General features: G+C 44.6%; 3 protein-coding genes across 4 annotated transcripts; 1 reads left to right on the top strand and 2 right to left on the bottom strand.

Moving 5' to 3' along the window:
- Nucleotides 1-881: 881 nt before the first annotated feature.
- cdk1 (cyclin dependent kinase 1) lies at nt 882-6,425 on the top strand. 2 transcript variants are annotated; one of them, XM_072690625.1, is made up of 8 exons: nt 882-962; nt 1,820-1,872; nt 2,045-2,201; nt 2,918-3,041; nt 3,621-3,791; nt 4,692-4,855; nt 5,271-5,412; nt 5,750-6,425. In XM_072690625.1, exons 2-8 carry the CDS (start codon nt 1,836-1,838, stop codon nt 5,861-5,863), a joined length of 909 nt encoding a protein of 302 aa, XP_072546726.1. In that variant the 5' UTR covers nt 882-962; nt 1,820-1,835; the 3' UTR covers nt 5,864-6,425. The 2 variants fall into 2 exon arrangements, with proteins under 2 accessions (XP_072546726.1, XP_072546727.1); XM_072690626.1 differs by having other exon boundaries at nt 5,795-6,425.
- A 2,928-nt stretch (nt 6,426-9,353) lies between these two features.
- tmem26a (transmembrane protein 26a) lies at nt 9,354-18,569 on the bottom strand. Its single transcript, XM_072690170.1, has 6 exons — nt 18,299-18,569; nt 16,120-16,216; nt 14,820-14,900; nt 12,139-12,347; nt 10,921-11,000; nt 9,354-10,643 (listed from the first exon to the last, which is right to left on the bottom strand). The coding sequence occupies exons 1-6, from the start codon at nt 18,487-18,489 to the stop codon at nt 10,348-10,350; spliced, it is 954 nt and encodes a 317-aa protein (XP_072546271.1). The 5' UTR covers nt 18,490-18,569; the 3' UTR covers nt 9,354-10,347.
- A 2,345-nt stretch (nt 18,570-20,914) lies between these two features.
- LOC140564579 (uncharacterized) lies at nt 20,915-25,214 on the bottom strand. Its single transcript, XM_072690173.1, has 6 exons — nt 25,099-25,214; nt 23,958-24,011; nt 23,507-23,841; nt 23,095-23,421; nt 22,216-22,500; nt 20,915-22,128 (listed from the first exon to the last, which is right to left on the bottom strand). The coding sequence occupies exons 4-6, from the start codon at nt 23,297-23,299 to the stop codon at nt 21,914-21,916; spliced, it is 705 nt and encodes a 234-aa protein (XP_072546274.1). The 5' UTR covers nt 23,300-23,421; nt 23,507-23,841; nt 23,958-24,011; nt 25,099-25,214; the 3' UTR covers nt 20,915-21,913.
- Nucleotides 25,215-26,919: the final 1,705 nt, after the last annotated feature.

Genomic DNA, 26,919 nt, shown 5'->3' on the forward strand with positions numbered 1-26,919 from the left:
GCACTTTGTATTACAAATATACACAGATCAGCCATAACATTAGTACCACTGACAGGTGAAGCAAAAAATCGAAACCTTGATTGTCTTTATCTACAAGAAGGAAAAATGGTGTAAGAATCTGAGACACTTTGACAAGAACCAAAACTGTGATGTTGTACAAAAAGTGGGTCAGAACATCTCCAAAACATCAGGCAGGTCTTATGCAGTGGTCAGTACCTACCAGAAGTGTAGATCAACCAGTGAACTGGCGACAGGGTCATGTGTGTCCAAGGCTCAGGGGATCTGCTGTCAATGTTGGTCTTGGTGCCAGATATGTTGATCTGCTCCAGAGATGTCTTATATATATATTATATATTTTTTTATATATTTAGATTTTTACATTTTGTTAAAATAGACCAATAGGAATGCTCCAAAATCTTTTTGAATTGACTTCCATTAAAAGTTGAGATTGTTTTGTCATTTTGTAAATAAATGGTTTAATAATATGTGATGTATAGATGAATATGTTATTGGTAAAAGAATGTAATATGTTTACATTTTCTTTAATTCATTAAAAAATCACTTTTTATTAAATATTTATTTACATGCGGGCGAGAATTCTGTCAATACGTACTGATAGCGTCAGTACTGGTATTGGTATTGGTATTGGTATTGATACTGGTATTGATACTGGTATTGGTCTCTGATCGGTATGTCGTTCGGGTCGCGCTGTAAAGTACACTGCTCCCGCCGCAGCGCTCCCTCCACCTCATTGGCCCGTTTGAATTTTCTTTGAGTGCTGTGATTGGTCCGTTTTGAATTGCGTCAGCGCGGTCAGTTTGAACGGGAGGAATTCTCCAACAGACAAGTTCCACACGGTCTTCCTCACACACACACCCTCACCCTCATCCTCACCCTCACACAGTTCTGCACACTCTTATACACTCCTCTAAGACTGGACACCGTGTTTTGGAGGGACTCGGGTGAGTTTGTGAGCGTTTTTATCTGTAAATGTTGAAGTTCTGTCGGTAAGTTCCGTTATTTACCTCAGCGTTAGCATCAGTGCTAACTGTAGCGCGACTTCAGCTCTGCTGGCAGTCAGCTGTGCCTCCAGGCAGGGCCGTTTACCGGGGTTTTTAATGTAAAGCAGGGCTGGAAAGTTAAAACCAGCCCGAGGATGTTGTCCCAGACGGCCGGGCAGCTCTGCTGCAGCTTATACACGTTCTGGTTCTGGTTCTGGTTCTGGTGTGTTAGATAGATGTGTGTAACGTTTTCTTTGCGAGTTCCGTCAGTTCGAGCTGAGCTACACAATACTGAAACAGTGGTGCTCCCTGTTTGGGCTGCAAGTTCTGGAACCAAGAGGATTTCCTTGTTTTAAAAAAAAACCTAGTCTGAACTATTAATGCGCGTTCAGATGCGTTTTTAACTTCATGTTGGTCCCAAATAGCTAGAACCATTATCTTCTTAAAGAACCCCAGTGAAATCACCAGCTAAAGCTCTGTACAGTAACACCCCAACCAGACCGAGAGACACCACCGAGCAGAGTACTACCAGAACCCGTTCAGGAGGAACCGCCTGTTGAAGGTGGCATAAAACTGTACGGTTGGGAATTTGCTTCAGATAAACTCACTAAATATGTAGCTATTATTCTTCTAATGTACTTACAGTAAGCCTGTGAATCTCGTTACTGCAGGCGTGATTGGAGTAGGTTTAGTGAGGAACAGAACACATTAGACGAGGAAAAGTACAAAAGGCATTCAGATCATTAAACCTGGCCGGTGAGGGTGGAGAATGTATACCCAGAACCTGACATGTCATGGTGCTGTGTTTCCCCACACAGCGAAAAGCTGATAGACATGGAAGACTATGTGAAGATAGAGAAGATTGGAGAAGGTGAGTGAATTCTCTTCCATGTGCAGCTTTGATGAGATTAACGGTGCTGTAATAATTGTCGTGCATCTCTTCCTATGTTAAAAGCACAACAGTGAGAGTCATGTGACAGATTAAAATGTGTGTGTGTGTGTGTGTGTGTGTGTGTGTGTGTGTGTGTGTGTGTTCCTGGCAGGTACATATGGAGTGGTGTATAAAGGTCGTCACAAGTCCACAAGTCAGGTGGTGGCCCTGAAGAAGATCCGCTTGGAGAGCGAGGAGGAGGGTGTCCCGAGCACGGCAGTCCGAGAAATATCACTGCTCAAAGAGCTTCAGCACCCCAACGTTGTACGGTGTGTACATCTCTATATCTACCCCCTTCTCAATTATGTTGGCTTGTTCCTCACAAGCTTAAATGCCTTTATTTAATTATAAATATCACTGTACATTCCTCCCTTCCAAAGCAGCACACCTGTAATCTGCTTAAGGGTGCTTTCACACCTACCTCATTTGCTCCGGACCTGCAGACTCTTCAGCCTAGTTCGAATAAAATTTGTAGGAAGTTGAGAATAGATGAAATGTACTCTACTTTTTGGAATCCACCACATTCAAGACGCCATGAATTCTCGTGCAGAACTGCAGTTAGCTCTGCTGTAAAGATAACCCCTGTCTCGGCTGTGTGATGTACTCTAGAGAGGGGTATCTGGTTAGTGGTGTTAAATTTGATTGCATATTTGCACTGAATATCTGCTGAAAGCAATAAATAGATGATCAATACTTCCTTCTGTAGCATTACAGTGGGGACATTTAGGACATTGTGGGTTTTACTGTTTCAGTTGGACAGTTCAGGTTTTGTTATTGCCCCCTTACTTTGTCGCTTGCTGATTGGGTGAGGTGTAATCATTGTGATTGTACAGTTACTTCAGGGTTAATAAAGTATTTGTTTCTAGTAAATGATTTTTTTGGATTCTGGTACTGTAGTACTGCAGTCATTGTGAGATCACAACTCTAATTCTTGATGATGGCCTAGTAAATCTGATTCCGTCTTTGTGTATTTTCCCCTTTCTAGGCTGCTGGATGTGCTGATGCAGGAGTCAAAGCTCTACCTGGTGTTTGAGTTTCTATCGATGGATCTGAAGAAGTACCTGGACTCCATTCCCTCAGGACAGTACATGGACCCCATGCTTGTGAAGGTGAGCCACAGCTATGCTTGTTCACAACTTCTGTGCTATTGGGTTAAATTGCCCCACGTTAACTTAACACTGCCTGAAGTTTAATGTGTAATAAAAATGTACACACTTTCAAAATATAAAGTAATTACCACAAAATGAGTTGTTCTGGCCTAGTGTGCATTATTGTAATGCTTGGTGTTTGTGAATTTCAATTTAACCAGCTATGTTATCTGATGTCACTTCTAATCAGTGCTGCTTATTTGGTTGTCACGTTTATTTTTAATTATTTAGTTTGAAAATAGCAACATTGAAACACTTGACAAAAAATGGTTTGGGCAAAGCTGCTCACTGGCTGCAGTGGAACTACAGTATTGTTTGTTGGCCAGCAGGTGGAAGTATAGCTGTGTAAGAAATGCTTTTGAAGCACCTATTCTGAAGCATGTCCTCTAATGAACAGCTTCAGAAATCTTATTCCACCTGTCCCCATTGGCTGGGGGGGCCTGAAACTGTGAGGTAACCATCTGTTTACCTGTATAGTGCAGCTCTGAAGTATGTGTACCTTATTAACCCGCAGCTGTATGTGTGGTATCCTCTGTGTAGAGTTACCTGTATCAGATCCTGGAGGGGATTCTGTTCTGTCACTGTCGTCGTGTTCTGCATCGTGACCTGAAGCCGCAGAATCTGCTGATTGATAATAAAGGTGTGATCAAGCTGGCGGATTTTGGCCTCGCCCGTGCTTTTGGCGTGCCTGTCAGAGTCTACACACATGAGGTAAAACACACACTGTCTTCCCTGTGCACAGGAGATACTATCCTATCTTTACTGCTATTTTCTCTGTACTTTAGTTCATGTTCTAGTTAATGGTCATACAGCTTCAGAAACCACTTAAGCAAGTCTGTCATTACTGAACACCTCCACACAGTTTAATGCAAGGCTGATTGGAGTATTGGAGTCTTGCTGGGATTGGCTGAAGTCAAAGATATTAAAAGTGGCATGCTTTGTAAGGAAAAAGCCAGGGTCTGCCAAAAATGGCAAGCGTTTAGTAGTGTAGGTAGGTATTTATTTATTTATTTACACACACTCTCAGTGTGAGACTGAGACTCGGCACTAGCTGTAGTCTGCGTTTACAGTGCAGCCCCTTCAGCACTCCCTTAAAACCTTTAAAACAAACTTTTATTCTGAAATTTGGAGCGGCTAGCAGCTCCAGATGTGGTTTAGAACGCGGAGGGACTGACTTTAGTCTATAATCACAACGTTTAGACTTCAGTTAACGAGCAACATCAAGTGTACCCGAAAGTTCCTTACTTTCAATCTGAAGTATGAGGCTTGTTTGCACTTGCCAATAAAATCAGATAATGGCTGGACTGAACCCACCCTTTACATAATGCATGTTTAATGCATAACTTGATGCACTTAACTGATTTAATGCATGATGTTCTTCATAATGCAGGTCTCTTGGTATTAATGTGTCGTTTGTTATTAGAACCCCTCTACTGCTTCCATTTACTGGCCACTTTATTGGAAACATCTACCTGGTGGATCGTTAACATTCCTATGTTTAAAAGGCTAACATACCATTTTACAGTGAGATTGGGTTAGTTTCTGACAAAGTGGCCAGCGTACCGTAAAGTGTAGCTGACTTACCTACTCGGCACTTGTGTGTTTTTGCAGGTGGTGACCCTATGGTACAGGGCTCCAGAGGTGTTATTAGGAGCGTCTCGTTACTCCACTCCTGTAGATGTTTGGAGTATCGGCACCATTTTTGCTGAACTCGCCACCAAGAAACCTCTCTTCCATGGAGACTCCGAGATAGACCAGCTCTTTAGGATTTTTAGGTACGCACACATCCATGTTGAGTCAGTTCTGTGTCCGTGTACACCTGCTGTTGGTGTTTTGATAGTTAATTTGTTAGTGGGCACAAAAATCAGAGATGGACTAATCCATTCATAATCAAAGCTATTTGTTCAAAATCTGACTAATTTCTTTTAGTAGTGGTTGTGCTAGAGGTGTAAATATCTGACCTTTTGATTTTGTTACACTTCTTAAGGAAACAGTTTAATGGGTAATAATCTCACTTTAATTGGATTATTCTTAACGTAGAGCTGCAACTGTAGCAACTTCTTACACAGTAGTGGAGTATAGAGAATTGCAGTTACACACAGCCTATACCAGTCTATTATTGCATTCCTGTTCTAGTAGAGTAAATCACTTTTAGCCTGTTGCATTTTAACTCCCCTGGTTGGTGTGTAGGATTCTGGGTACCCCCAATAATGAGGTGTGGCCGGATGTGGAATCGTTGCCGGACTATAAAAACACTTTTCCTAAGTGGAAGTCGGGCAGCCTTGGCAGCATGGTGAAGAACCTGGACAAGAATGGAATTGACCTGCTTGGGGTGAGAGGAGTTTCTGCTCAATGCTAAAATCGATACTTATCATATCTTATTATTCATGTGCGTTAATAAAGCAGATTATCTTTAGTATTTACGACCCTTGTTGGACACCCACAACATAAACTGAGAACACAGAGGTACAGAGACCTATCCTTATGCTGTATTAACCAATAACGGCTTATATTTTTCCTGCTGGGTTTAACCTTCACTGGTGGAAAAGGTAAAATGGTGGACTTGTAGGTTACTCAAACTAGTGTATTCTTTACAATCCCTCACACCAGACTAACCAGCAAAACAGAAAATAAAATTTCTCTTTTTTTTTTTTTTTTTTCCTGTTTAGAAAATGTTGATTTACGACCCCCTGAAGAGAATTTCTGCGCGACAGGCTATGACCCACCCCTACTTTGACGATTTGGATAAAACCACTCTGCCTGCCAACAACCTGAAGAGCTGAACACTCAATCGCACACCCTCACACTTACACAATCTGACTAAACGAAAAACCTCAGTTCAGCACACACCTGATCCCCTGCACCCTGAGGCTACCCTGGGCTTCATTATATTTTAGAACCAAGAACTGAACAATCTAGAACTTTGAATCTCTCACACCAAGTTGTACGTCTTGTAATAATTAAATTTAGTCTTCACTTTGATATTGTCCTAATATGGCATAAGGCGCTATGCAAATAAGCCTCTAACCAATCACAGGATTGGTTTGTGTGACCAATCACAGACTCTTCAGAAACAGCTGAGAGTATTTATAAAATAAAATAAAAAATAGTGCAGTCATTAGCTGTACCATGTTAATGGAAAACCACTGTGCTTTTAAATCTCACCATCGCAGTACATACCGGTGTAATGGTGATATTGGATGTTTGGTCCATATCATGCAGTTCTAGGTGGTTCTGGCAGAGAGTTCTGTTTGGTAACGGCACTGATGCAGACGTTACACTCTGATGCAGCAATAATGATCCTCCTCTTCCTGTTTGTTTGTTTGTTTGTTTTTTGTATGTGTTCCTATACTGATATTTTGTATGTATCTAATAAGACTCTGTAAATAAACGTTCTATATTTTGGAGTTGAAACGTGCCGAGGGCTTATCTGATTGCCTCAATAAAGCGCACTTTGTGGGACGTTCCCTTCAGCACTTTTTCCTCTTAGGTCAGGAGTTGAGCTAATGCTTTTTGTTACTGTGATTACAAAGAGCTTATACCACAGCGCAAAAAAAAAAAAAAGAAGTGAAGCAACCAGGGGTCTAGTGCCTCTGCTGGCTGGTTGCAGTAGGAAGGGTAGCTCCACCCATCCCCATATGTTTCAGTGATGAACTGCCCTTTTCCCCTCATGTAAACGGTCTCCATCTTCAGTCTCTTATTCCAGCAGTTAGTTCTCCCTGAGCTAATATTTCCCCCAGAAATCAGTTGTTAACTCCTCCTCGACCCAGGTTTGCATTGTGTAGGCTCTGATTTCAGAGCTGACAACAAACAGAGGGAAACAGAACCAGAAAAACTTTTTATTTTTTTATTTTTTTATTAGTCTTTGAGTTCACAGTAACTGTGCCTCTTCAGGTGTGTGTGATGTGTGCTCTGCTTGTGCGTCCTGTCAGTAAGTCTCTCTACTATGGAGCGCTCCAAGCCCCTCTGCCTGACTGTTCACCGGAATTTCCCTTTATCGGTTTGTTAAAGTGCTTCCATATGAGTGAGGCCTGTTGGAACAGTGGGAATACAGTGGAAGGCAGGGCTGTACGCTTTCCTGGGTTTGTGTTTAGGGGTGTGTGCGCATGTGCAGTGGGTTTCCTGTTTCCTTGGCTTCTTCCCAGTTCTTAATTAAACCAGTATGTCTTATGGTCCACTGTGTTTGCTGTATCAGCAGTTTTTATCGTTTTAGGTTTTACTGGTCAGTGTCTGTGTTCACTGTGGACAGGAGACGCCTCACCCCAGCGCTGTGACCTATTTCCTGTTTTTGTTTAAGGAGTGTGGGAGAGATTATTTCTGTAGGTCTGTAGGGTGGGGGTCTACAGCGGAGTGCTAGAGACTGTATGTGGAGCGCTTCGGCAATCAGTCAATTCCACATCTTTTCCTCTATTTCTTAATGATTAGGTACGCAACACTGGGGCTGTTGGTTGAGTCTGAAATCAGTTGGATATACAATACCCTCGGATAATGAGGGTCTCCTGCTTTACTGCTGGGGAGTTAAGGTACCTACTTGCAGGCTTTGGATCCAACTCTAATCCATCCACTCATTACTGCCTTCAGAGGTGCTGGAGTGTCTGAATGGGTGTGTTTAGATTTGTGTTGGAGTTGAAAGCTGTAAGTCTTGGCTGTCTGGGTCTCTTAGGGCCAGACTGAGAACGGCTCTTGAAGAGGCTTCTTGTTGACTGTGTTAAAATACTGAGTACTGTATAAAAGTGTCATATCTGTATCGTGGTGCCGAAAGATCTGTAGGGCTTTTCTGGCCTTCACTGGACGAGCAGATTGGTGCTGGGCTGATACGTTTTTATTGGATTTAACAGCTGTGTGTGTGTTTTAAATGGAGACACTAAAGACAGAGTTCCAAAGTCTGGGGATGTTCTGTAGATGGCCGTACTAACAGGGAGAAATGAATTCTCCCCATACGACTTTGTTAAGGATTTATTCATGAGCTGAACACAGTACTGCACTGTCCGCACAGTTTAGCTCTGTACTCACACACAAACCCCTTTGTGTTCTCTTCACATGGAGCCGCACTCTGCCCTCATTACAGACACTAAGCTCGGGATGATGAAGAGAACTGCTCTGGTTCTGGGAAACACGTCTTAGATTTAATATCAGCTTAAATGACAGCAATGATATAATTCCACACAGTTCTGATTTAGTTCCACACAGCAGATATTCAGTTCCACACAGTAGTGATTCAGTTCCACACAGTAGTGATTCAGTTTCATAGTGTCTGATTCCTTTCTACACAGGTTTAATTCAGATCTACACAGAACAGAAGATAATTCTGGAAGTTGTTTAGCATTAGAGCTTGGTTCTTTTAGTTTAGGGGCGGTGGCTCATTAGTCAGAACACTGGTGATGATCTGCCACTGCTGAGCCCTGAGTGTGTGTGTGTTCACCTTAGGGATTGATTAAGGGCGGATCCAAATTCCAGAATGTTTATGGACCGGCCACACTGGGGGGGGAACTGACGGGGTGAAAGTGCTCTTCAGTGTGTCACTTCCTCTGTCGGGATTCGGGGGGTTGTATGTATGTGCCTCTCTCACTGGGTGTGTGTTCCTTCATTGTGTCAGCATGTGCAGCTAAATATAGGTGGTGTGGGTTTTTTGTTTTTTTGTTTTTTTTAATTAACAGGAGTACACAGTGACCAGTCATCACACACACACAGTCTGCACTTCACACTGCTGCTGCTGCTGTTTGTCAGTTACTCAGTCAAAACCATAGGAATCCATTGCTCTCTGTACTCTGTCTGTAAACCCAGCTGCTGCTGGACCGACGGGTTCTACTCACTAAGTCGTATCAGTGTCACTCACTCATGCTGATGGAGTTTCTGTTTTGGATGCTGTGTTTACAGTGGAGGTGAATCCAAACCCACCAGTGCAGCTACACGAGTCTTCTGAGTGTTGTCATTATGGAATGATGATGATGATGATGATGAAGGTAAAATAGTGAATAGAGAATCTCATCTAATGCAGTTTTCTTTAGGGACTACTTTCTGTAGCTGCACTACACCCTGCAGCATGTATCCCTCCACCATTTTAATGATCTGGTTCTAAAAGCAGGTTCTAGAGCCGAACTCTTCTCAGAACTCTGGTAGAACCGTATCTCAGGCATCAGGCAGCGTCTTCATCACCATTAGGTGAAGAACTTTCTGTGAGGAGCTTTTATTAGAGCTTCAGACAGATAACTCTTCACACACACATACACACACACCTGTACACACAACAGAGAAAGTGGACATCAACACTGCTGCTGAAAACAAACATGTTTACTTTAGTATGTACACGCTGGAGGCAGAGATGGCTGAACTGTAAACACACACACACCCTCTCTCTCTCTTATCACACTGGGTCATATGTGAGGGAGTTAACCCTTTACATGTTCTGTGTGTGTGTGACAGAGTGTGTGAAGTAGCCTCCGGGTTAGTAGTTTTCACAGAATCAACTGGAATGATAACACACTGCATTACAAAAGCACACACACACATAGAACCTTACAACTGGAAAACCAGCCATAAATGGCAATATGTGGGGTCCAAGCACTTCAGTTCACTGTCATCACGTCTGCTTATGCTGCTGTAACGGCTCCTACTGATCTCTGAGCAGCGGTTTAAAGGCCTTTACACACTGAATCAGACCAATTCAGCCCTGGATTTTTATTTTGCAGTTCTCCCTCACTGTTTAGTGCTCAGACCCCTAAAACATACTCACTCTCAGACCTGTGGCTCCTCCTCCCTCATAGCTCCACTGCTCAGATGTACAGGTACAGACTGCCCCTCTACCCCATTCATCACTTCCCAGTTTCTGGCCTGTTCTCAGGACAGTGGTGACACTGATATTTTAGTGTTCATGGTGGTCTGTGTGGAGCTGGTGTGAGTGTATGAGGCACAGCAGTGTTCCTGAGGTCTTAACACACTCAAGTGTCACTGCTAGGCTAAGAGTGGGCCCACCAGCCCAGAATATTTGGACAGAAGCAGCTGTGTCAAACTGACCCCTGATGATGAGCTACTGAACTGAACACCAGCAAGTTGGAGCTACAGGGGAGGGGTTTCTGATAAAGTGACCAGGAGCGTACAGGTTATACCAAACCAATTAGCACTGTAGCTACAAAGCTGAACAGGTAATGGAAGCCTATCCCACCAGTTAGCACCAAAGCCATGTGCCTCATCACTGCTTGTGGGTGATCTGAGGCTCTGGGAGAACTGTACACGGCCCTTGACGTGCTGGACCTCGTCTTTCCCTCCGTCAGGGTGTGTGAGAGGAGTGTTCGGAAGAAGGCCTGACGTCCAGGCAGATCACCACCAGTCTGTAGAGGTTCAGAATGACCACCAGAAAGTTCTTGATGGCGAAGAACACGAGCATCTGGTGGAACACCTCGAAGTAGGTGATGACGGTCAGGCGGACGATGAGGAATGGCCCGTCCTGGATGAACAGGCTCTCCACAATGTTCCAGATGTCTGTGCTGTGTCTCTCCATCAGAACGTTCCTGCAGCAGCCTTTCTCCTCCTCCACGTCTGACTCGCCCGGCCGGGACGTCACCACTGAGACACGCACACACACACAGACCAGATCAGTTACCATAGTCCTTACAGGTGAGTGTGAACAAGGTTAAATATATGGTGACTGATAGCTAAATACACTGCACTTCTAGTCCCTGTAGAGAAGAAGTATTGCCAATAGAATAGGACCCTCTGGAGCAGATCATCATCATGACCCTATTGGCACCATGCTGCCTAATAATGCCAGGCGTGGGCTAGAGGGGTATAAAGCCCCCCAGCATTGAGCTGTGGAGCAGTGGAGGAACTGTGTTCAGTTCACCTGCCAGGTGCAGAGGAAACTGCAGCATGCTCCACGTCCACACTGCCAGGATTATATACACCAGCTGAGGACTGTTCTCCCTGTAACACACACACACACACACACACACACACTGGAGCAGGGCTGGGTGTGCAGTTGTACACACTGAAAGAACACATGGGTTAAGGTTCAGTGAGGATACCCTACAGAAAAATGAATTGTGGTTTTGAGAGCCAGGCAGATGCTGTTGCGTCTGAGGTGGTTGCTATGTAGTTGCTAGGCAGATGCTATAGTGCTCTGAGCGGTTGTTTGCTAGAGTGTTACTAGGTGGTTGCTATGGTATGCCGCATGGTTTTGAAGGGGTCACTAAACAAGACAAGTCATTGCTATGGGAACAGTTCTCCTCAGGTATGAGCTGAACGGCTCCTGTAGGCAGGTGTTACCCTGCTCTCCTGCCCAGATCCTCACTGCAGCTCTGCTGCTGCTGCTCCATTAAACTGCAGAGATCTGCACTGAGGTGTGAGGTTTACCCCTCCACTTCCCCCCATGGTGTTTAAGGTCCACACAAACTCATCTGAGCTGGGCAAGCGACAGATCTGTCTCCTGATTTGCATCTGAAAGCAGCTCAGTTTGCCAAACGTTCAGCCCAGCATTTTGTTCCAACTGCTCGGACAGCTGGAGATGGGGATGTCCCGGTTCTGCGTGTGGAGGATGGGTTTGGGTTGAGCGACACCATCAGTTACACATGTTTATACTGAACTATTGACGCCTGACTGGATAAATCTCAGACCACATTCAGTGTGTAAAGGCGTTTAGACCACTGGTCAGGTCAGCAAACAGCGCCTGGAGACCTCACAGATCTAATCTCCACCCCCCTGATGAGAGTGCACTACACTTTCCCATCATTAATCCAGATGTGAACCCACTACACTGTCCACTGTCGCCGTTGGCTTGCTCACGGGGGTCTTTGACCCTTCATGTTATTCCTTCTTTCTTCTCTGTCTCTGTCCTTTATTAAGTACTAATTATGTAAAGCTGCTTTGTGACGACAACAGTTGTGCAAAGCGCTATACAAATAAATCTGACTTGACTTGACTTGACTACACCCCTTTACATTCACCAATGTGTGACTGCGCTGAGCAGAGTGTGCGCTGAGTGAGCGCTGGGAGGCGCTCGGTTTGGGACACAGCCGAGCTGTCAGGGAGGAAGCAGCTCTTCAGTGATTGAAGAAATACCCACTTCACATCAGACAGCGTCTCGCTGGTGAATTCCAGGATGTCAGCAGCTGTACCCACGAAAATCAGCAGAAGCTGAGACAGTTCGTCTCGTGTCACCCCACCCCCAAGGGGGAGGAGCCACTTGCCCAGGATGAGGAGGATGAGCAGGACCTGATGAAGGGCAAGAATCCAGTCGTTCGCACACACAGTGGAAAGGAGGCTCTCTATATTCTGTAACACACACACACACACACAAATATATATACAAAAAGAGTCTTGTGCAAAAGTTTGGCCAATGCTGGCCAAATGACATACACTATAAGGACAAAAGTATTGGGACACCTACACATTCCACCTACAGGAGCTTTTCTGACCTCTGGAGCTGGTCCCCCTCTGCAGCTCTACCAGCAGCAGCAGCAGGTCTGGAGCTCTGCTGCAGTTACGGAGTCAGTTGGAGGCTTTTCTGCACTCTGCTCTGAGCTCAGCACTCCTAAGTTCTGAATCCTAAGTTCTTTCTGGGTGGATGGTGTGGTGTTACTATGTGGTCGCTGTGGTATTGGCTGTGGGTGCTATAGTATCTCTAGAGGATAATATGGATTTACTAGAAGGCTGTTGTGGTGTTCCAGGTGGTCACTGGAGTATGGAATATTAGATTATTAATATATGGTTACTATGGTATTTCTGCAGGTTGCTATGGATTGATGGTGGTTGTTATGATGTTCCAGGTGGTCGCCAGAGTCTCGTTTTACACTGATCATTTTATCGCTGCTATGCAGATAGATAGATAGATCACTTTATTTATCCCACGGGAAAAGTCAGTTTTTACAGCAGCAAAATCAAACAAGAGAGCAGCATAATAAAGGCACTTAAACTACACATCCAAACAAAACGCTGTGCACAGCCGGTCTGCTCACACTGACCTGGAGGCTTGGAGTCAGTTTGCCGAGTGTTGGTCAGAAATCATGTTAACACGTTACTAATATGTAATAACCCACAGACAGCCCTGCTTATTAACACCATCAATGTGATTTAACACCATCAGTGCTGAATTAACACCATCAGTGTGAATTAACACCATCAATGTGATTTAACACCATCAGTGCTGAATTAACACCATCAGTGCTGATTTAACACCATCAGTGTGAATTAACACCATCAGTGCTGAATTAACACCATCAGTGCTGATTTAACACCATCAGTGTGAATTAACACCATCAGTGCTGATTTAACACCATCAGTGCTGATTTAACACCATCAGTGCTGAATTAACACCATCAGTGTGAATTAACACCATCAGTGCTGAATTAACACCATCAGTGTGAACTAACACCATCAGTGCTGAATTAACACCATCAGTGTGATTTAACACCATCAGTGCTGATTTAACACCATCAGTGCTGAATTAACACCATCAGTGTGAACTAACACCATCAGTGTGATTTAACACCATCAGTGCTGAATTAACACCATCAGTGCTGATTTAACACCATCAGTGTGAATTAACACCATCAGTGTGATTTAACACCATCAGTGCTGATTTAACACCATCAGTGCTGATTTAACACCATCAGTGTGAATTAACACCATCAGTGCTGATTTAACACCATCAGTGCTGAATTAACACCATCAGTGTGAATTAACACCATCAGTGCTGAATTAACACCATCAGTGTGAACTAACACCATCAGTGCTGAATTAACACCATCAGTGTGAACTAACACCATCAGTGCTGATTTAACACCATCAGTGTGAACTAACACCATCAGTGCTGAATTAACACCATCAGTGTGAATTAACACCATCAGTGCTGAATTAACACCATCAGTGTGAACTAACACCATCAGTGCTGAATTAACACCATCAGTGTGAACTAACACCATCAGTGCTGATTTAACACCATCAGTGCTGAATTAACACCATCAGTGTGAATTAACACCATCAATGTGATTTAACACCATCAGTGCTGAATTAACACCATCAGTGTGATGTAACACCATCAGTGCTGTTTTAACACCATCAGTGCTGAATTAACACCATCAGTGTGAATTAACACCATCAGTGCTGAATTTAACACCATCAGTGTGATTTCACACCATCAGTTCTGAATTAACACCATCAGTGCTGAATTAACACCATCAGTGTGAACTAACACCATCAGTGTGATTTAACACCATCAGTGCTGAATTAACACCATCAGTGTGATTTAACACTATCAGTGCTGAATTAACACCATCAGTGCTGAATTAACACCATCAGTGTGATTTAACACCATCAGTGTGAACTAACACCATCAGTGTGATTTAACACCATCAGTGTGAACTAACACCATCAGTGTGATTTAACACCATCAGTGCTGAATTAACACCATCAGTGTGAATTAACACCATCAGTGTGATTTAACACCATCAGTGTGAATAAACACCATCAGTGCTGAATTAACACCATCAGTGTGATTTAACACCATCAGTGTGATTTAACACCATCAGTGCTGAATTAACACCATCAGTGCTGATTTAACACCATCAGTGTGATTTAACACCATCAGTGCTGAATTAACACCATCAGTGTGAATTAACACCATCAGTGTGAATTAACACCATCAGTGCTGAATTAACACCATCAGTGTGATTTAACACCATCAGTGCTGAATTAACTGACCACCACCATTCCGACGATGCTAACGAGTAATGGAAGTCTGAGTACCTTCAGTGTGTGGTTCCGCAGCGTGCCGTTAAAGGACTCCACCACACTCCGCACGTTGTTCCATGAGTCTAGCTTCTTACACTGTAACACAGAGAAGCCCTTCTTACCCTTAGAGTGTATAGGCAGTGTAGGTGGTGCAGGTGGTGTAGACCACGTAGATGTTGTAGATGGGGATGTAGGGATGGGGATGTAGGGATGGTGATGGGGAAGTAGGGATGGGGATAGGGATGGTGATGGGGATGTAGGGATGGGGATGTAGGGATGGTGATGGGGAAGTAGGGATGGGGATAGGGATGGTGATGGGGAAGTAGGGATGGGGATAGGGATGTAGGGATGAGAATGTAGGGATGGGGATGGGGATGTAAGGATGGGGTGTAGGGATGGTGATGGGGATGTAGGGATGGGGATGGGGACGTAGGGATGGGGATGGGGATGGGGATGGGGATGTAGGGATGGGGATGTGGGGATGTAGGGATGTAGGGATGGGGATGTAGGGATGTAGGGATGGGGATGTAGGGATGGGAATGTAGGGATGGGGATGGGGATGTAGGGATGAGAATAGGGATAGGGATGGGGATGTAGGGATGGGGATGGGGATGTAGGGATGGGGATGTAGGGATGGGGATGGGGATGTAGGGATGGGGATGTAGGGATGGGGATGGGGATGTAGGGATGGGGATAGGGATAGGGATGGGGATGTAGGGATGGGGATGTAGGGATAGGGATGGGGATGTAGGGATGGGGTTGTAGGGATGGGGATGTAGGGATGGGGATGTAGGGATGGGGATGGGGTTGTAGGGATGGGGATGTAGGGATGGGGATAGGGATGGGGATGTAGGGATGTAGGGATGGGGATGGGGTTGTAAGGATGGGGATGTAGGGATGGGGATGGGGTTGTAGGGATGGGGATGGGGATGTAGGGATGGGGATGGGGTTGTAGGGATGGGGATGGGGATGTAGGGATGGGGATGGGGATGTAGGGATGTAGGGATGGGGATAGGGATGGGGATGTAGGGTTGTAGGGATGGGGATGGGGTTGTAGGGATGGGGATGTAGGGATGGGGATGGGGTTGTAGGGATGGGGATGGGGTTGTAGGGATGGGGATGTAGGGATGGGGATGGGGTTGAAGGGATGGGGATGGGGTTGTAGGGATGGGGATGTAGGGATGGGGATGGGGATGTGTAGGCAGTTTAGATGGCTGTAAAGGGGGTTTACATGGTGTATAAGGTATAGGTGGAGTATGTGATGTTTTGTAAGTCTGCGTGTGTGTGTGTGTGTGTGTGTGTGTGTGTGTGTGACCTGTGGGACGCTGGATTTGTTGTCTCTGTGTTGAAGCTCCAGAATCCAGATGGAGGGAATAATACTGATGAGGAAGAAGAGGATAGCTGGAGAAAACCTACACACACACAAACACACACACACACACACATGCTTAGTGACACTGAGTAAAGTAACAGAGCTTCTAGATGAGTTTACACACACACTCCCTCACTGAGCCCCAACAATGCCAGCAGGATGTGGGGGTGGAGAATGCGTAGGGTGGGGGAGGGTGGAGTTTAAAAGATGGGAATGTGTCTCCACTAAACTCCCCTGAACTCCACTAAACTACATTAAACTCCCCTAAACTCCCCTGAACTCCACTAAACTCCATTAAACTCCCCTAAACTCCCCTGAACTCCACTAAACTCCATTAAACTCCCCTGGACTCCACTAAACTACATTAAACTCCCCTAAACTCCCCTGAACTCCACTAAACTCCATTAAACTCCCCTAAACTCCCCTGAACTCCACTAAACTCCATTAAACTCCCCTAAACTCCCCTGAACTCCACTAAACTCCATTAAACTCCCCTAAACTCCCCTGGACTCCACTAAACTCCATTAAACTCCCCTGAACTCCACTAAACTCCCCTGAACTCCACTAAACTCCACTAAACTCTACTAAACTCCATTAAACTCCCCTGAACTCCCCTGAACTCTACTAAACTCCATTAAACTCCCCTGAACTCCACTAAACTCCATTAAACTCCCTTGAACTCCCCTGAACTCCACTAAACTCCACTAAACTCCATTAAACTCCCCTGAACTCCACTAAACTCCATTAAACTCCCTTGAACTCCCCTGAACTCCACTAAACTCCATTAAACTCCATTAAACTCCCCTGAACTCCACTAAACTCCACTAAACTCCATTAAACTCCCCTGAACTCCACTAAACTCCATTAAACTCCCTTGAACTCCCCTGAACTCCCCTGAACTCTACTAAACTCCATTAAACTCCCCTGAACTCCACTAAACTCCATTAAACTCCCTTGAACTCCCCTGAACTCCACTAAACTCCATTAAACTCCATTAAACTCCCCTGAACTCCCCTGAACTCCACTAAACTCCACTAAACTCCATTAAACTCCCCTGAACTCCACTAAACTCCATTAAACTCCCTTGAACTCCCCTGAACTCCACTAAACTCCACTAAACTCCACTAAACTACCCTGAACTCCACTAAACTCCACTAAACTCCCCTGAACTCCACTAAACTCCACTACAGAAGATGAACTATGCTAAACTACAGCAGCTCCTGCTTCTGATCTTAACATCTCAGTAAACATCCTGAACCGGAGCAAACTGGACCGGACCGGACCGTGCTGTAACAGTACATCTGCTTTTGAACACACACCGACACTATTTAAGCCTGAACTGAGTTAACACACACATCTGTGTGTGTGTGTGTGTGTGTGTGTGTGTGTGTGTGTGTGTGTTCTTTAATAATAGTGAAACTCGTTTTGGTGATTTACAGAAAGAGAAAGGGGGTTCCTAAAGAACCGTATAGAAGAGGTTGTGTATAGGAAGAACCATTCCAGCATCCAAAGGTTCAAGGTTCTTTGATTTGTTATTCTTCTAGAACCACCGTCCTTCCTAAAGAACCCTTAAACAGAGTGTAGTGCTTCATAGAACCATCTATAGAAGGTTTCCCACCAGAACGCAGACCACTGTGGTTCTTTTAGTTTTTAATGGTTCTATATAGAATCAAGAACCCCTTTGTAAGAGTGTATGCTCTAGGCTGTTGAAAGGGGTTATTTAAGAACTGTGAGAACCATTTTAACATTTTTAGCTTCTACAGAGAACCATCTACAGCATTTTCCACCAGTGTGAAGAACCCTTCAACCAGATAAAGAACACATGACTGCTCAGCCTGCTGAACAGAGCTTCTCCAGTGCAGGAAGATCTAGACCACTGTGGTTCTTAACTCCGTCACAGTACAGCTTTATGGCACAGAGAACCGGTTCTAAAGTTCACTTCCTGTCTGATGTTCTAACACTAAACGTGTTTAACCTCGTAAAGTCCAGCCGTGTTATTCAGTTAGAACCCGGAGAACCGCGCAGACTGGCTGTGTTAGAACCTCAGTTACAGAAACACAGGTTTAAAGGGTTAACACTGTACCACTGTGTGTGTGTGTGTGTGTGTGTTTAGGGTTCTCACCACTTGTACTCATGTCCTTTCCGGCGTTTGAGGGTGATGATGGTCTCCAGCAGGAGCGGGATGTACAGGGCGGTCAGCAGCCAGTACCAGCGGTCATTCTTCGTCCAGCACACTCTCCACACTGCCAGCAGAGCCAGCAGCAGGAACAGAGCGCGGGTCAGAACCGCACACACAAACTTCACCAGCAGCATACTGCACACACACACACACACACTGCACAGTGTACACACACAGCAGCTCACACTGCTCACACTCTGCTGCTCGAAACCTGTACACTCTCACACTGAAGGAAACTCTCACTGAGAGGGGGTATACACACACACACACACACACACACATACACACACACACACACTGAGGGGGTGGAGCCAGGGACAAGGATTCTCACTGTCCATTGGCCCAAAATACACACTGGAGTCTTCAGTCCAACAATGATACAGATCATATAAAATAAATAACAACAACAACAACAACAATAATAATATTAACAGCAACAACAACAACAACAACAACAACAATAATAATAATAATAATAAAGTGCAAAAGTAAATGTTCACCCCTGTTCAGACTGTTGATGTGAGCTGATGGAAAATCCAGGTCCAGACAGTAAAAATCCAAAAAGTAAAAAGTTAGAATTTTGTCTTAACAACCACCTGTCAATCCCTAGCAACGATGAGAAATACCATAGTAACCATATATCAATAATATAATATCCCATACTCTAGTGACCACCTGTACTGTACTAATGTATTGAAGTTCTAATAACATTAATATCCAGTATGAAGCTCTAATAACATTAATATCCAGTATGAAGTTCTAATATCATTAATATCCAGTATGAAGCTCTAATAACATTAATATCCAGTATGAAGTTCTAATAACATTAATATCCAGTATGAAGCTCTAATATCATTAATATCCAGTATGAAGTTCTAATATCATTAATATCCAATATGAAGCTCTAATAACATTAATATCCAGTATGAAGCTCTAATAACATTAATATCCAGTATGGATCTCTAATTACATTAATATCCAGTATGAAGTTCTAATATCATTAATATCCAGTATGAAGCTCTAATAACATTCATATCCAGTATGAAGTTCTAATAACATTAATATCCAGTATGAAGTTCTAATATCATTAATATCCAGTATGAAGTTCTAATAACAATAATATCCAGTATGAAGCTCTAATATCATTAATATCCAGTATGAAGCTCTAATATCATTCATATCCAGTATGAAGTTCTAATAGCATTAATATCCAGTATGAAGCTCTAATATCATTAATATCCAGTATGAAGTTCTAATAACATTAACATCCAGTATGAAGCTCTAATAACATTAATATCCAGTATGAAGTTCTAATAACATTAATATCCAGTATGAAGTTCTAATATCATTAATATCCAGTATGAAGTTCTAATAACATTAATATCCAGTATGAAGCTCTAATATCATTCATATCCAGTATGAAGTTCTAATAGCATTAATATCCAGTATGAAGCTCTAATATCATTAATATCCAGTATGAAGTTCTAATAGCATTAATATCCAGTATGAAGCTCTAATAACATTAATGTCCAGTATGAAGCTCTTATAACATTAATATCCAGTATGAAGCTCTAATATCATTCATATCCCATATGAAGCTCTAATAGCATTAATATCCAGTATGAAGCTCTAATATGACAGACGTTCCCCAGATTAAATTTAAATAAAGGTTCCACATAGAACTTATAGATGCATTTAAATGCATTGTAATGTCTCCCTCTGCTGGCCTCAGTGGGTCAGCTCAGTTCATGTGCTCCAGTATGGAAGGACTCAGCTCCAGCACACAGGTGCTGGTCATGGTTGGACTGATTAGGACTCCTCTTAAGCTCCTCAGTTTGGAGGGTTCTTGGTTTCACTGCTTCTCTTGCTTGTGTTTGTGGGTTCTGGTTCTTCTGGTTTCGACCTGCTGCTTCAGAGACCTGGGTGAAGGATTCACCTGTGTCCTGACCTCTGCCTGTGTCCTAAACCCCTGCCTGTGTCCTGACCTCTGCCTGTTCTGCAGATGAGTATTGCTTTAGCCTTAATATAGTGTGCGTGTGTGTGTGCGCATATATATGTGTGTGTGTGTGTGTGTGTGTGTGTGTGTGTGTGTGCGCGCTAAACAATACAGTTGTTTATATCAGAGCTGGACACTCAAATGACAGACTTCTGAAACTCTTCTCTAATGACTCCTCACTCGACTCGGACGTGTCAGAAATAACCATCCAGGCAGGATCCAGTACGTTTGGGGTGAGTTGGGGGTTGAGGATGACCTCACTAACACTCTCTTGTGGCTTTTTAATAACCTTGATTTCAGAAGAAACAGTGAGCAGCACTTCTGTCCATATAGTGTAGGTGTGAAGGAGGGTGTGAAGGAGGGGGTGGTGGGCTGTATGGCTGGGCTGCTGGGTCCGGTTCCAGCTCGTGTTCAAGTTCCAGCTTGTTTATTTTCTCAGGGAGTTATTCCCTATATTCCCAACACAATGTTCTATCCCCAGCTGAAAGTGTTGGTGTGCTAACCTGTGCTAACAGCAGCTTTATTCAGCTTCACTTTATACTGAAATAAAAATAACTTCTGAATCTGAATGTAAAATGTGTTTATTTAAATGAGCATATAAAACTGAAATGTGTGTGAATATTAAAGCAGGTATATCAGTCAACATTACATTACACAGGCAGTAATATTACAGGCAGTAAAACATCAGGTCAGATCAAGCTGTTCATTTATATACAAATCACCCTGACCAACACATACAGAACCTAACAGGAACCAGCTCGAGTAATGAGGGAATATAAAATAGTGATCTGCTGAAACACGAGGAAATGTATTAAACTTTCAACACAGACAATATCTACACAACAAAGACATAAACCATGGATATGACTGAAATATAAGCAGACATTCAGTGTGGAGCAGCTGAACGTGCTCACAGCTAGACAAACAGCTTTTTATTAACAATGATGTGCAGTGCTGCACCCCACTATTATTATTATTATTATTATTATTATTATTATTATTATTATTATTCCTACTTGTTCAGTTTCAAGTCTGACATGTCAATCAGGAATAGTCAGCTTGTGAACAGATGTTTTGAACTTGAATTATCCTACATATGGGGCAGTGGTGGCTCAGCGGTTAGAGCACCGGGATATCGATAACAGGGTTGTGGGTTCGATTCCCGGGCTCGGCAAGCTGCCACTGTTGGGCCCTTGAGCAAGGCCCTTTACCCTCTCTGCTCCCCGGGCGCTGGAGTTGGCTGCCCACCTCTCTGGGTGTGTGTGTGTACTCACTGCCCGTAACACGTGTGTGTGTGTGTGAGTGTGTGTCACCACCAGATGGGTTAAATGCGGAGGACACATTTCGCTGTACAGTGTACACTGTACAGTGACAAATATGTGCACCTTTATCACCTTTATCACCTTTTTTATATTTCCCCCCCATTGGAATGAATAGCATAATGCTATTAGCATGGCACTGATGCCTCAATGTCCAGCTGCAAAAACCATTTGTAAAGAAATGGGTGATTCACTTCAGCTGTTAAGACTTACAACAGTAAACTGCACATTTCCTGATGGGTGTTAAGATGGTGCAGATGATTGAATGTTTATTTTTAGTGATGGATTACTGCTGGTGGCATCAGTGTGGTCTGGGTTTTTGACTTTAGATCTCCGCCTCCACCACCTCCACCACCTCTGTTGTTGCTGTGCGATCACTACAGTGACCACAGAAATCCCCAGAAATACAGCTGTTATTATTACCACTGCTGCTGAGCCTGCCTTTACCACAGAGTCACCTGAAGATCAGAGGAGAACAGGGTTAGACAGACAGACCGACAGACGGCTTTACTGGGTAAACACTACAGCTGGAGTGGAGTCTGTACCTGTAGGGAACACCTGGAGGACAAGAACACTGACGGTGCGCTGACTTCCTCTCTCCATCACTGAGAACGTTCCAGAATCCAACAAGGAGAGCTTCTCCAGCTCCAGAGAGTCACTGTGTAGAACCGTACCACCAACTTCACATTCCAGCTGGTCTTCCTCCACCTCACACACAGGTACAGTATCGTTCCCTCCATCAGGCAGGAACCACACACTCACTGCAGCTGCAGTGTGGAGAGGGAAGAGCACCGAGGAGCCAGACCCCGCCATCACCCGGGTCAGGTGATCTACCAAACACAGAAGTAGTGAGAAACAAACCTGTCTCACTCCATCGCACCCTGCCCCTCATGCAGTCCCTCTCTGTCCCATCTCCTATCCTCCCATTCTGTCTCAGCTAATCCTACCCTGCTGTCCCACTTTGTCTCATGAGGGACATACCCTATATTGCTAAAGTATTTGCTCGCCTGTCTTCACACACATATGAACTTCCATAGGGTTTAATATGATCCCGGGTCTCCGTCTGCAGCTATAACAGCTTTGGGTCTTCAGGGAAGGCTTTTCACAAGGTTTAGGAGTTTAGTGTTTATGGGAATTTCTGACCGTTCTTCCAAAAGCACATTTGTGAGGTCAGACACTGATGTGGGACGAGAAGGCCTGGCTCGCAGTCTCTGCTCTAATTCATCCCAAAGGTGTTCTATGGGGCTGAGGTCAGAACTCTGTGCAGGCCAGTCCAGTTCTTTTACACCGAACTCCTGCAAAGTTGGGAGCATGAAACTGACCAAAATCTCTCTGTCTGCTGAAGCATTAAAAGTTCCTTTCACTGGAACTAAGGAGCCGAACCCAACTCCTGAAAAACACCCCACACCATGACCCCCACCTACCTGTCACAGTGAGGTTAACCTGTGCAGCAGGTTGGATTTTTTGGTCCTTCACAAAGAAGCACAGGTAATGGCCCTGGTCTTCATGGAGAGTGTTCTTCAGCACAAGAGAGAGGTCATCTTGCGGGATTCCCTCTTTAGGCAGCCTTGCCCGGCCTGTGAACTGAGGATCCACATACAGAGAACCTTTCTCCCACTGCAGAACCATCTGATTCCCTTTCTTCCACTGGACCAGCTCAGCTTCTGAATCCAACCAGTCCACACGACCAAAACATGGCAGAACTGCCTCCTCACCCACCTTAACAAACACAGCACTGGGAGAACGGGGGGCTGGGGAGAGAACACACAGGAGTGTTCTACAGTGTATGGTAACTTCCATATCTTTGGGGTACAGTTAGCATTTGAACCATCTCACCTTCCACCCTGAGCCGAACCTCTCCCAGCGTGTCCTCCTGCTTCTCCCTCCTGATCACACACCGGTACACTCCACTATCTCCGTTCTGTGTGTGTGTGATGGTCAGAGAGAAATCTCCATGGCTAGCGCCCCCTGCTGGTAGCTCAGCCCTGTTTCTGTAGCTGGTGCCGTAGGTGATCCGGCCTCGGCCCAGTCGACTGACCAGCTGTTCGCCCAGCCACCACTGCACGTCCAGCTGCTTCACAGGTGTTTCTGCATGATCGCTGTCTTTACAGGGGAGGGTGACAGAGCCCCCAGCTTCACATTAGCTCTTGTAGCAGCTTTACACAGCGCCCCTAGTGATAAGGTGAAGAACACATCAACCACGGAAGCATTGCAGTAACCTGGCTGAAGATGTGACCGGTGTCCATCTGTTATTAACAGAATGCTGAACACACACACACACACTCACCTGAGACTGCACACAGTAGGGCAACCAGTGCAGCCAGCATGGCGATCACAGATCCTGCAGAAGATTATTTCATTCTTTTATTAATTCAGGTTCAGGCCTTTACGCAACACACCACCATGTTCTGCATCCTCAGCAAGTCAGACAGCGTCCAGTAGGACTGGAGCTAAGGGCAGGATTTTTAGTTAACAGTACTGACATGAAAAAAATGTTTTAATTCTTTAATAATACATAAATAACAATCCACTGTTTCTCTTTGTACTGAATCTACTAAATATACAATTCATGAATTTAATGGAACCTTCAGATGATTACAGAAGCACTACCCTGCTGAAAGAACACAGTTCAGGACATCCATGCAGCTCCGAGCTGGTGTGAACGGGTCCTGCAGCTGTGGTGTTGGGCAGGTTACCCTACAGATTACTACAGTAACTGCAGCAGGACCCTCTGTGTCATGGAAAGAGTGGGATTATGCAGGGTGTGTAGAAACTCCTGTCTGGAACAGTTCAGACTGACTCATCAGGAACAGTTTAGGCTTTAATGGAGGGGCTGTCTAATAAAACTGAAGCTTGGTCACGAGAATGACGAGCGCCACCTGCAGGGGCTCTGCGGCAGTACTCTGAGGAAAGCAGCAGGTTTATATGATCCAGTTTAATATGATTATTATTTAGTGTGTTGTCTTCTGTAGCTTCGGTAGCTGGGGTCATCAGGATTAATTATTAATAATTAGGAAAGTGGGGATCTCCAGAACTGTGTATAAGTGAACGCTCGTGGCGCAGTGAATCAGAAAGTGAAAGCTCGCGGGATGTCAGCTAATCTGCCCTTTAACAGTAAACCCCAGTAGACTCCAGTAAACCCCAGTAAACTCCAGTAAACTCCAGTAAACCCCAGTAAACCCCAGTAAACTCCAGTAAACCCCAGTAAACTCCAGTAAACCCCAGTAAACCCCAGTAAACTCCAGTAAACCCCAGTAAACCCCAGTAAACTCCAGTGCATCATTCTTACTGAGTTTAAACTGGGCTGGAGTTGAACAGCTGACTCAATAACTCTAGAATTCTACAGGTCACAGCTCCACCAGACTCCGACAGTAATCAATCAATCAATCAATCAATCAAGCAATCAATCAGAAAGAGAAGCTTCTTACATGTTGTGGAGAAACTGAACCTCTTCTGAAAACTGCACCTGAACTGATCAGACTTCCTGTTCAGCTCTGATCACATGACCGGCTTTGTTTTGGTTAGCGAGACCTGAGACACACACACACACACACACACACACACACACACACACGGTCTGTGTAGTGGGAGAGCGGATGAGTATGGAGTGTATGTGTGTAGTGCAGGACTGAGAGCTGATGAAGAGGAAGAGGAGGAGGAGGAGGAGCACTGTGGAGGATCTTCAGCGCTGGATGGAGGATGAAGAACCGGTTAGTTCTGCATGTTCTGCGGATGCAGTTTGAGTGTAGGTGTGTGATATTACAGGTTATTAATAATCAATAAAGCTGGTGACAAACGTCAGGTCAGGTACCATCGGCCTTCAAGTCTGCCAGAGTCGTGCCCATCCTAAAGAAACCAACTCTGGACAGCTTGGACATCGGCACCTACAGACCCATCTCTCTTCTCTCTTTCCTCTCAAAGATTCTCGAACGCTCCGTCTACAACCAGCTGTCTCTCTTTCTCACTCTGAACAATCTTCAGGACCCTAACCAGTCTGGCTTCAAAGCTGCACACTCTACTGAAACTGCTCTCACTGCAGTTACAGAGAAGCTCCATGCAGCTAAAGCTGCCAGACTGTCCTCGGTTCTGATCCTCCTCGACCTCTCCGCAGCTTTTCACACAGTGGACCACAAGATCCTCCCAGTGGTGAGGGATGGTGGTGAGGGACGGCGGTTTGCTGAAGGTCAGATCTGATCAGCCCGTGCTGTGATTGATTCGGTCATTTTTCTCCCCAAACTCAAACACCACCCGGTACCAAACAGTCTGAGCAGTTTTTCACAGCTCTCCACCCACCTCCATCACCTCTGCCTTACTCTGCTTCAGTGTGCAACACTAAACTAAACGCTCTCAGTGTCTGAACAGAACCGGGTCTCTCATCACCCTCATCACCCTGAACTCAGCTTCTCAACCCTAATATATTTTATGTCTATGGTTTCCTCCTGCACAGGGTCACCACTCCATCTGTCCACCAGGTGTCGCTGTTTATCCACAGCGCTGCAGCTCTTCCGGTTCTGTCCTGTTATGAAAGTCCTCATTAATAATCCTCATTAATATTAACTCATTAATTCTCTGTATCTTTCAGAGAGCTGGAGAACAACCAGTAACAGAATTAAGCAGTAGCAGCTGACCCCTCTTCTAGAACATCACCTTCACGTCCTCTGTCAGATCAGGCCCCTCTGGTCCCCCCTAGTGCTCCTAGTTCCATCTGCAGGAATTCACTACACATTCAACACAACCAATCAGAGCCAGAAGGCGTGTCTGATAGAGAGTCAATCACTGGTGCTAGCTTTCTCTCATTCTTGCCCTGGACTGAAGTGTGGTCAGGTCTGCTGTGTGTCTGAACTGGAGGCTGAGGGGTTTGTTATTAAAGTGATAAAACCCAGTCTTAATATTTCTGTCTGCGTTTATCAGAGGAACTCACACACACTCTCACACACTCACACACACTCACTGCCTAACCGATTAGAGAGTCTACCATGTTTAAACAAGCACAGAGCTGATTTGAGAAACCTGCACAATCCGTCTCCAGGTTAAAGCAGCGCTCTGGAGCTCTGGAGCTCTCTGGCCGGTTCCGAGTGGGCGAGGTGGATATTTCAGTAGACCCAACGTTCCCCCTTTCATCTGATCATAGAGAACTGGTGATAAATAGCACCACCTCAGGTGAATGTCTTTATTCTCTCTCTCACTCTGGTTCTAGATATTAAAACAAGCAAACAGAACCCAGCTTATCTCATTATCTACACTATAAC

The sequence above is a fragment of the Salminus brasiliensis genome, chromosome 10, assembly GCF_030463535.1.
Source record: "Salminus brasiliensis chromosome 10, fSalBra1.hap2, whole genome shotgun sequence".
Taxonomy (NCBI): Eukaryota; Metazoa; Chordata; class Actinopteri; order Characiformes; family Bryconidae; genus Salminus; species Salminus brasiliensis.